The 11,227-nt window shown below is 39.6% G+C and overlaps 1 protein-coding gene across 1 annotated transcript; it reads left to right on the forward strand.

Annotated features, from left to right (window-relative positions):
- Nucleotides 1-481: 481 nt before the first annotated feature.
- On the forward strand, nucleotides 482-8,438 carry LOC124151640 (A disintegrin and metalloproteinase with thrombospondin motifs 9-like). The gene is made up of 7 exons (XM_046524206.2): nucleotides 482-872; nucleotides 2,084-2,174; nucleotides 2,559-2,726; nucleotides 3,293-3,564; nucleotides 4,932-5,099; nucleotides 5,951-6,095; nucleotides 7,861-8,438. The coding sequence occupies exons 1-7, from the start codon at nucleotides 534-536 to the stop codon at nucleotides 7,920-7,922; spliced, it is 1,245 nt and encodes a 414-aa protein (XP_046380162.2). The 5' UTR covers nucleotides 482-533; the 3' UTR covers nucleotides 7,923-8,438.
- The last annotated feature ends 2,789 nt before the right edge of the window (nucleotides 8,439-11,227 follow it).

The raw sequence follows: 11,227 nt of genomic DNA on the forward strand, positions 1-11,227 counted from the left end.
AAGTATTTTGTGTAAATTATTGGGAGATGACACTTAATAATTTTAAAGAATATGTGGGTAAGTGAATTAACCCTCTTTGCACATAATATCATCTAGATTTGGATAATACTTTCTCTGATAACAATGCCACTTTCCAACTAACATCGAAAAGACAAAAGCAAAATGAACTAGCGAATCAAGACAGGTCTCAATTAAAACATTTTTCATGTTTGGTGCGCACTATGCTCTTGCTAGTGGTGGGATCCCCTAAGGCATATAAGCATTAATGCATCTTGAGTGGTTACTTTCCATAAGTCGCCCTCCTCTGATACATCCTTGCCCAATCAATCGATTAAGTTGCATTAATGGTCTCGAGGGTGCTACACTTCAGTACGACTATGAGATAATGCATAACATGTAGAGACACATGCATTAATTACGTACAACGGGCGTTGCTATGGTCTCACTCGATACACAAACGATATTGATATAGATTGAATATCTTATTGCGGCTTACACTATAAAATATTATTTGGATCTGTTGGACAGGTATTATGTATCGTCTTGGTACTGATTGGATTCTTTGTACTTTATTTCTGATTTCTTCCGTTGCTTCAACTAACGCCATCGAGAAGACATGTTCTCCTATTACTCAACTACCAGTTGTAACCGGAACAAAATTGCATGGAGCTGTGCTTGAAAAGTTCACAACTTCAGGAGTGGTTTCTTGTGCCAAGGAATGCCTCTCAAGACGAGTGTGCCTGTCCTGCAACTTTAATCTTGATGACGGCACGTGCGAGCTCAATAGTAAGGGTGGCACTGTCATCAATGGAACAGTGTCGTTAAAGACAGAGCCAAGCTACGTGTATTCCATGTCATACAATTGGCCACAGGTTGGTATGCTTGACATAAATAATGCTATACATGTCGGTATATATATTTGCAGAAGATAAGGGAAGGGGTCTATGATCATGTCATTCACTTTAATAGCACCATAACAGGACTCATAATAGTTTGTAGCTCTTAAGCATCATAATGAAGACTTAATCATGTGTATACACATTCGATTGAGCAGTATTCCATACATAGTATGACTGGTCTGCTTACTGTGGGAGGAAAGTTCTTTGTACACCAAAGGTACCACAAACAATGATAAGATGCTTACAAACTAAGTATCATAATCAGGGATTCGAACTCATAATTCTGACTCTGACATGCTTAAAGGGGAAGTGTACACGCAAAAATCACTTTCTTTCTTTTTCTAAACAAAACGCAATTTTAGAATTAATTAGTATCTGTGTTTGAAAATATACACTCATTTTTTTCACAGTGAAAGTAGGAAGCTCACAATAGTGTGAAAATGATATGCCGTTATGAGGCCTTCGTTTTTCGAGCTAAACAGGCCTGAGTTATCCCCCTTAGATTATGACGTAATTGGTGCCAATTCAACTGGGTCCCTGTCTATTCTCAACGCAAAAGATATCAAGTACCAGTTTGCGGTAAAACAACATGGTCTACGACACACTCCGGCGCAGTGGTGACTCAGCATAACACAATTCTGGCTGGCATCTGAGACGCTAGAATCACAAAACTGTACCTACACCACGTGAAGCGGCTCTAACAAAGCATGATGACGTCATAATGTTTATCAATTGGCACCAATGACGTCATATTGCAAGGGGCATAAGCCATGGTGTTTTTGTTATGGAAATAGAACACTTGGTAAATGTGAAAAATATAAATCGTTTTAATGCAAAAAATATGTTAATTAAATATGATGTTTTTATATTTTTGTCTATGACACTTCTATGTTAACACTTTAAATGTTGAAAAAGTACAAGAAAAATTGGTTCATTTCCGTGTGAACTTGCCCTTTAAGGGACACATGTCTGCTCTGTGTTCAAGTGAATACTGTTGATAGGCTGTCTTGTTTACTGATCGAACTTGAGGACTCAATATTTTCAAGAGACTGGCAATATTGTTTTCACTGAAGTTCACTAAAACATAATCCATTAGAGTAAATCTGAAATATTTCAGCTCAGTTTGAATTGTTACAAATTGCCACCTTTTAAAAGGTGACATTGCGTTTGTGTTTTTCCCTCAGAATATACTTGGTGTTTGCCAACACCACATCTGTGCTATCAACTCGCGTTGTGCAGAAACAGCGGACGGTGGCTGGGAGTGTGTTATCACATGTATGTAAACTTGTATTTTCTTGTGTATTCTGTTTAACTGAAACCATACTACATTGCATATTCAATACAGAAAGACAGCAAATATTATTGGATTTCTTCAGAAATGAATGTTTTAGAGCAAACTGTCAACTGACCATTTTCCGTAAAATGTTAAAAAAGGTTGTCCGTATTCCCTTCATATTTCATTCACGAATCTCGGAGAATGGAATTGTTTTTGTTTTAATCGGGATTGCACGTGCTTTTAAAAGAACATTTTGTAAATAACTTTAATTCTAACTGTGACCGACCAAACGATGCAGTTTTTGTAGGAGCATTTCCCAGAAAATAGCCATGTATACATAATTATGGATATAAATTAATATGTTTCAAAATTGATACTTACAGATTGCACGGATCCACCTACTGTTGAATATGCCAATGATATCGATTCATCTATCAACCACGTCACGGTGGTAAACTGGTCCTTGACCCTGGAGTGCATTGTGGGATACGTACCATGTGGAACTATGACGTGTAACCCAGATGGAACATGGACTCGTGTGACTTGCATGCGTAAGTTGACAACAATCGTTTGCACAAACTGTATGTTGTGTTGGTTTATGTTTCATTCAATCGTTAAAGTCTTGCACAAACGTTCAAATATACTTTTAATTGAATATCTGTTATATGATATTGATTATTTCACTGTCAACGTTGACATGATTCATAATATAATATAGTGAACCGCAAAAGAAACGTCAATCCAAGTAACATTGCATGAGAAGTTGACATTGAAATATCTGGGTTATTTTTGGCAATGTTTCTAAAATTTAACATTACCTTGTCCGGAAAACTCAAATTTGATGACAATAAAACTATCTATCTATCTAAATCTATAATACCTATTGAGGATCGTCTCATCAGGACCACTGGTTCAACAGATGGCCAGCCAACTCTACAAGCTATTAATGATATCAATTTCTCCTGATGAACACATTTAGGACGTCTACGCGTCCATCATCGACACGCACACTCTACCTACCTTGGTTTGCAGGTTTTTCATGACGATATGCACGCCGTGATGTCTTACTGCCAATAACACTGTCCACCTGAAGAACTCTTTATTCATATTGCTTCAGCTGTATCGACTTGTACCGAGGTACAGCAGCTTAGTCCCTCGTACACTGACGGAGAATACTGGCTGTACCCACGACAACTGAATGGCGCCCGAGTGAAGATATACTGCCATGGTATGAACAGTACAGCTTCTGAGTACATCTCTCTGAGTACACCCTACTTCATGGACGGTCCTATGGTGGCGAATCCTGGCTGCCTTGGGGAAGTCCCGATTTTGAATCCCAACCCATCTCTGGGTTATCATGTCTATACAAAGTTTGGATTGAACATCGAGGTAAGGCATAACTGAAATGTTCATGTTGCACCGTAGCCTTTAGTTCAAGAATAACGTTTCCATGGATTCACAGAAAATATTTGAGACAAATGTCGCGTTGTCGACCTTGTTGATTAATGGTGCACATGCGTAGCAAGTGAATTAATCTACGAATGCGGCGAAATGGTTTTACTCCTTTTCAAACTCCAGCGGTGATTTGTCAGCTCCAATGGTTCTAAAACCAAAGTACCAATGGCAATGTGGTTTGCTTTTCTCAAAACGAAAACCAATTGTTCATCGTTGCTTTAGAAATTAGTTATATGTCGTTATGTTTTGTGTCGGTTCTCATAAACCAAACGTTTTTGGGTTTTTTTTCACAGCAAGAAACAAACACTTTGCATTTCCATTTGATTACGATCTCCTAATTCTTTTTTTTAAATGACACACGGTTGGCCCTGTCGTTTTAGACGGCGCAGTTCGCTGTGCGTCTCCTAGACGTACCAGAAAACTATGACCGCGTGTTCGAATCCAAGAAACATACAACATTCAAACTTTACATAGCTTCTTGGGTGGATCTTATTATGGAGAATGGGGTCAATGTCACCAGAAAACTAATATACCAAACATGGAATATATGATAATTCATAAAAAATAAATAAATAAAGAATAGTACACAATGATCATGATATCAATCTTCTTTATCTTAATACTGAAACGTCACAGGTTCATGGCATAAGCGGAGAGGTTGTACATACAAATTATTTTCTAAATGGCAAGGCATGATAAATTTACATTGATAAGTTACGAACTGAAATGAGTCAATACAAATTCTGTTCATAACTTATGAATGTATATGCTGTTTGTTTGTTTGTTTGTTGTTTAACGCCGCACTCAGCAATATTCCAGCTATATGACGGCAGTCTGTAAAATAATCGAGTCTGGACCAGACAATCCAGTGATGGGCATCATGAGCATCGATCCACGCAACTGGGATACGATGACATGCATCAACCAAGTCAGCGAGCCAGACCACCCGATCCCGTTAGTCGCCTTTTACGACAAGCATAGTCACCTTTTACGGCAAGCATGGGTTGCTGAAGACCTATTCTACCCCCGAATCTTCACGGGTCGAATGTATATGCATAGGATTTAAAACATATCAACGAAGTAAAACTTGACCTGAAGCCAAAATGTTTAACGAAATTAATGCACTTGCTCAATACATAATGCTAAGAACAAATGACTCATTTGTAACTCCGTTTGAAGATTTAGGGACATCAAAGAAACATGTAAAATAATACAGGAAAAACATGACGACAAATAATGCTTTTAATATATGATGCATTGTATTTGAGATTGACGTTACCTAATCGCATCATCATCCACAGACACTGTCCATTAAAGTAACAGATCGAAGATTTTACAACAAAACAGCAGGCATGGATGCCAATGTGGGCGTGGTCAAGGACTGCTACACCCTCCCAGACAGCGCATGTGGCCCACGTGGTCGGGCAGTGATGGACCTTAGAGGGACAGGATTTGCTCTTGATGGATTGGTCAGTTTCGAGGTTTCGAGGTTATGTCTGTAAATAATAGTCCCGACCAGACAATCCAGTGATTGACATCATGAGCATCAATCTACGCCATTGGGATACGATGGCATTCATCCATTATTTCAGCAAGCCTGACCCGCTAGTCGATTCTCACGACAAGCATAGTTGCCTTTTACGGCAAGCATGGGCTGCTGAAGATGTATTTTTACCCGGATCTCCACAGTTCTCAGTTTCAGTTAAGATATGCATCTCAAACCAGAAAAGGAATATTCATTTTATCCATTCACTCAGTGAAGTAGCCTGTGATCTAATTAATATGATAAAGATTGCATTTTAGTCACCCATGTCATGTTAAATACATACGTGATACCCGTGAAGATCCGGGTAGAATAGGTCTTCAGCAACCCATGCTTGCCGTGAAAGGCGACTATGCTTGTCGTATGATGCGACCATCGGGATCGGGTGGTCAAGCTCGCTGACTTTGTTGATGCATGTCATCGTATCCCAATTGCGTGGATCGATGCTCACGATGTCAGTCACTGGATTGTCTGGTCCAGACTCGATTATTTACAGACCGCCATCATATAGCTGGAATATTGCGGTGTTAAACAACAGACATTCAAACATACGTGAATGTCTTTTTTCATTTTATTTAGCAGTTAACACAAGTGAGAATACAGTGTAATTTGTCTTAAATTGGTAAGACCTGTTAAATAGAAATAATATATTTAAATCTGATTTGATTTAAAGTTAATGTGTTGCAAATTGTAGGAATTAATATCACAATGTTTTGTACTTTGTAACTTTCCATGAAAATATACCAGTGTTCCCCTCGTTTTTCCTAATTATCCCAGGTAGCATGGACGGTCGTAGGTGATGGTTGGACACCGATTGTGACTCGGTCTTCAAAAGACCAGGTGATTGAAATACGCTGTGGAGGAAGATGTGGCAAATGCTCTCCTCAAGACACTCTACGACTCGTCATGGTGGAGTCTGATGGTAAGTTAGCTAAATGTAACGATTTTCAACATCACTGGTGTCGTATATTACTCAAAGTCTACAACAGAACTAGTGTTACATCAGTGGCTGCAGGAACACCAACACTACATGATCAAATGTAGTCCATCAGCCAGACTGAGTGCAAATGAGTAGATGTGAGGTGAGGTGAGGTGAAATTGGGTTGATTGCACTTATTGTAAGATTATTGCACTTATATAGCGACGTGCATACACGTGTGTGTGTGTGGCTGCTTGTACAAGTCCGGACTGATGTCGATTTATAGTTCTAGCCCACTGATATACCATGCCGCAGTTTAACATGAATACTCCACTCAGACACTGTATACTGACTCCGAGCCGACCAGTCCTTCTTTTAGCCCCTTAACGCCGAGCGCCAGACAGGGTAACAACAAGTACCATCTTTTAAAGTCTTTTGGTATGACGCGGCCGGGGAACGAACCCCGGACCTTCTCCGGGCGGACGCTCTACCAGCAGACCAAATATCACTGAACACAATGTGTGTCACTGCAGTGTGCCCATCTGTTTTTAGTCATCATGCATGCTTAAATGATATAACTGTCACTCACAGATGAATTTTGCGATTCGCCATTGCTGAAAAATTTGGAAAGATGTCTTACCGCAGAATTGCAGAAAAATCGCTGAATTTGTCTTATGCTATCACACTATACGCTAATGTGAATTATTTTCAAGCTTATCTATCGATTTTTTCTCGAGAATGATACCCAAACATTTAGCATGCAATTCTATCGTACACCATATGAGTGAGTGAGTGAGTGAGTTGGGTTTAACGCCGCTTTTAACAGTATTCCTGTTATATCACGGCGTGTCAGCTTAATGTGGGAGGAAAGCCCGAAGTGATGCAGGTCTCAGACGGTACACCATATGAATCCGTCAATAACGCGAAATTTGAAACACACCATTCTCACTATTAAATATTCTTGTGGTATTACAACACCATAAATTATGTTTTCATCTAACGATAAATAAATATCTTAAGCTATACATATGTATTTGCAAACTTTTATGTCTTGATAAGTCTAAATGCTGGAGATTAAGAATTTTACACAAAAACAAATGAGTTTGTATTAACGTTTGACTGGGAAATGGTTATATGTTTACCGCTGAATTCGTCTGGGACTGAATCGGACACTGTACAATGGGCTTATGACTAAGGAAAGGGCTTTGTCACTTATACGGGGTATCTTTAATTATTTAACATGAACAAATAGTTTGTCCAAATAATTGCATCATTAACCCAACCATTGTCTTACGGACTTATAATCAGAGGTATTACCCACGTGTTTGATAGTGTTAGTATGGAGATTGTGAATATATCATGAGCATGTGTTTTTGAATCGCTATCAAATAGTGATGATACCAGGTGTTCGCGAAAAGGTGGGAGTATCCTGCCTCACCTGTGGCACCCGTCACAAACACATGCAATGGAAAGTCAATTGATTTACCTGAAAAAACACGGGAACATGTGGTCGAAATCAAAATGGAGAATTGCATCGGACATCATTCTTGTCCTTTATGTGTCAAATTTGAAACGTCCTCAAAATGTCTACCTTTAAAAGTTTTGAAAGTTTTAATGAAATCTCGAATATTGTAACTCTTAACTTCGGAGGAAGAGTTGTATGACGCTCTTTGAAACTGTGGTGGAAACATCAAAACTTCTGAAATGTAGACACCAAAAGAGGTAATCAAGAGGGGTCGTTGTTTTCATTGTTTTTTATCTTTTGCAGTTCCACGAGACAAGAGTGCCCTGACACCACAATGTGACCCTTCACATACAAGACAGCCCTAACGGATGGACACAGGATGGGCCCTGTTGAGGGCACTAGCATATTCCATGCAATTCCTGATAGCTGTGCATACTAAATCATGATTTAATGTTCTTGAGACATAGTGAGTGATAAAGTTGGCTTTGACGCAAGTTGTAAAAGTATGTCCGTTAAATCATGACGTGAGAGTTGATTTGGGCTGAAAGACCGAATGATGCAGATCTTAGATGTTTATCACTCCTGATAAAGGGAACCTGGGACTCACGACAAGGATCAAATATGTAACTGGTTCAACACCGCAGCAAACTATTACACACTATTTTGCCAATAATAGGAATAAAATAACTACAATAATGAAAATAGTTTTCATGTGGAGAACTCCTTGAAAAGGTTTTACATGATCTCCATATTGCTAGAGGGGCAGGGGTCCCGGGTGGCCCAGTCGTCTAAGGCGCCGCGATTCGCTGTGCAGAGTTGGGCACGCGAGAAACCTATGATTGTGGGTTCTAGTCCCGATCCGTCCCGATTATGTTTCTAGGTTTGTCAGCACCATACCCGTGCTCGTGGCTTTCACCGAAGTGGTAAACGTCTGAGACCTGCATCACTTCGAGCTTTCCTCCCACATTAAGCTGACACGCCCTGATGGAATACTGTTAAAAGCGGCGATAACCCCAACTCACTCACTCACACTCACCCATATTGCTAGATGAACTACATCTCCAATGTACAATTTGAAATTCATGTTCGATAAGTCGAAATATGTTATTTCTGATATAAGCACTTCTCTATTTCTGATATTATAACCTCCTCTGACATTGGTATCTGGATAAGGTTCAGAAACCGAAGAAGACCTCAGAAGCAAGAATCGATAACATATATCTTAAAGTATTTTTCTTGGGAAAGTTGAAATCTTATGTTCAAATAAAATGACTTCAAGTTCCTATACACGTTGCGTCAAGTATTTGAAGCATTACGATCAGAGCCCAATTTGAGCTTATTGAGACTACATGTTCAGGCTCGCTGACTTTGTTGATGCATGTCATCGATCCCAATTGCGTGGACTCGATTATTTACAGACCGCCGTCATATAGCTGGAGAATTGCTGAGTGCGGCGTTAAACAACAAACCAACCAACCGAACAAAATAGTGACACTGTACAATATTGCTAAGGAAAGACAACCTCGACATCAACATTCCCAACCATTTAATAAGAACATTAAACAATACACTATCACAAATGGGACGAGCTTGGTGTACTGCTCATGTACAGACATAAGCTGATCTTAAAAGCAAGTACCGTATTCGACGTAATAAGCGCCCAGGGAGCTCTCAAAATTAGAAAAAGGGGGCTTTTTAAGAATATTAAAAGATAAATTTCGTGGTTTATGCTGACAGCCTGAAATGTTTTTGTACGACAGATATATTTTTCCAGAGTTTAATTGCCCATAATTAAGTGTGCATGTAACACACGAGTGTGTATTATACGCGAATATATAAGTCTCGTGTACATTGATCAATCGGAAGGGGTGCTAATTAGGATTGTTCACTGGCCAATATATAAGCAAATATCGCCGTGGGCACTTATTAGAGCGTGGCGCTTATTACGTCGAATACGGTTAGTGGAGCTTCTGGTAAAACCATTACCTTCTGATCAGGGCGCATACCTTGTAAAAAGTGATGTAACTACCACATCCAGACAATTGCTCTCATGGTGTAACTGTATACAATACACACTTTGTCAGCACGTACACATTGCCATTACATACCCAGGATGTACAGTACATTCACCCTGTACTCTTAAAAGAACCGACTGCCTCCGTGGTCTAGTGGTAGAGCGTCCGCCCGGAGAGCGGAAGGTCCGGGGTTCGATCCCCGGCCGCGTCATACCAAAAGACGTTAAAAGATGGCACTTGTTGTTACCCTGTCTGGCGCTCGGCATTAGGGGGTTAAAGCAAGGACTGGTCGGCTCGGAGTCAGTATACTGTGTCTGAGTGGGGTATTCATGTTAAACTGCGGCATGGTATCTCAGTGGGCTAGCACTATAAATCGGCATCAGTCCGGACTAGTACAAGCAGCCACACAAACACACACATGCATGCACGTCGCTATATAAGTGCAATAATCTTGGACGCGACGTTAAGCCCAATTACACCTCACCTCAACTTAAAAGAACCCACTTATCCTATAGTAGATGACCAGATGGTGGACACACGATTACCTGCATCCATCCGAAATACAAGTGTCAAAACGTGTGGCGTGACGTGGGCAAGAAACTTAATTCAAATGTGCCTGTGTTCACCCAGCAGGGAATGGGTACACGAGATGTGACGTGGGTGTAAAAACCCGCTCGCGCCCGTAGGCAGCTTGGGTTGTATACTCCCCAGATCAAATTATCAGAAGTACATTTATATATAAACAATCCTTTCGTTTCCTTACTTTTTTAGATCAAATTATCAAAAGTACGTTTTTAAATTAAAGATGCGTTCGTTCCTCACCTTTTTAGAACAAACCTAAGCGAGGAAAGTTACTTTAACCTAAACACCTACACAAATATTACTCAGTGGCTCGCCCGAGCATGTCGATTGACAATAATGTCAAGTTACATATTCACAGTTTAATTACAATTACTATTTATTACAATCAAACTAAACGAGGATATCTTAAATAGCAACGCAAATGCCTAATGGAACTCTTGGGTATAAATGGTCCGTAACAGTGCAAACCGAACATAATCGGACAAATTTCTATACTGATAAGGAGCAAGGCCAGGAAGAGACGATAAAAAGCATATATTTTTTTAAATAAAAAGAGACAAAACATTACAATAATCATAGAAAATTTCAACCAAAAGGCCACGTCCATTGTAGGATTCTGACGAAATCATAATCATGGACCGCCTTCATAGAGCTTGAATATTGCTGAGTGCGGCGTTAAATAACAAACAAACAAACATAAGCATGCCTTTATATACCAATACAAATAAGATAGTAATAAGAAAGATCTTCAGCTATATATTATCTTGTCCTAACGGGCGAAAAAACATATCCTTGCCAGCTCCGACGTCTAAAATAGTAATCTCACTGTTTATGCTGTTAGCGTCACACGTACCATCAGTTACTATTTCACGTCACAGTACGGGAAAGGAACAACACATACAGGCAACTTGTAAACTACCAACAATATAAATACATCATGTCAATACATAATTGGCTGTCCATTACAGGACGCAAGACCTTGAAATTTATATATTTCCCATTACTGACGCGCACAGGAGAATTCTCAATCAAATTAAACAATTATATATTCCTTTTCGTGTCGACTCAGGCTT

The sequence above is a fragment of the Haliotis rufescens genome, unplaced genomic scaffold (genome assembly GCF_023055435.1).
Source record: "Haliotis rufescens isolate VD_foot unplaced genomic scaffold, xgHalRufe1.0.p SCAF_6, whole genome shotgun sequence".
NCBI lineage: Eukaryota > Metazoa > Mollusca > Gastropoda > Lepetellida > Haliotidae > Haliotis > Haliotis rufescens.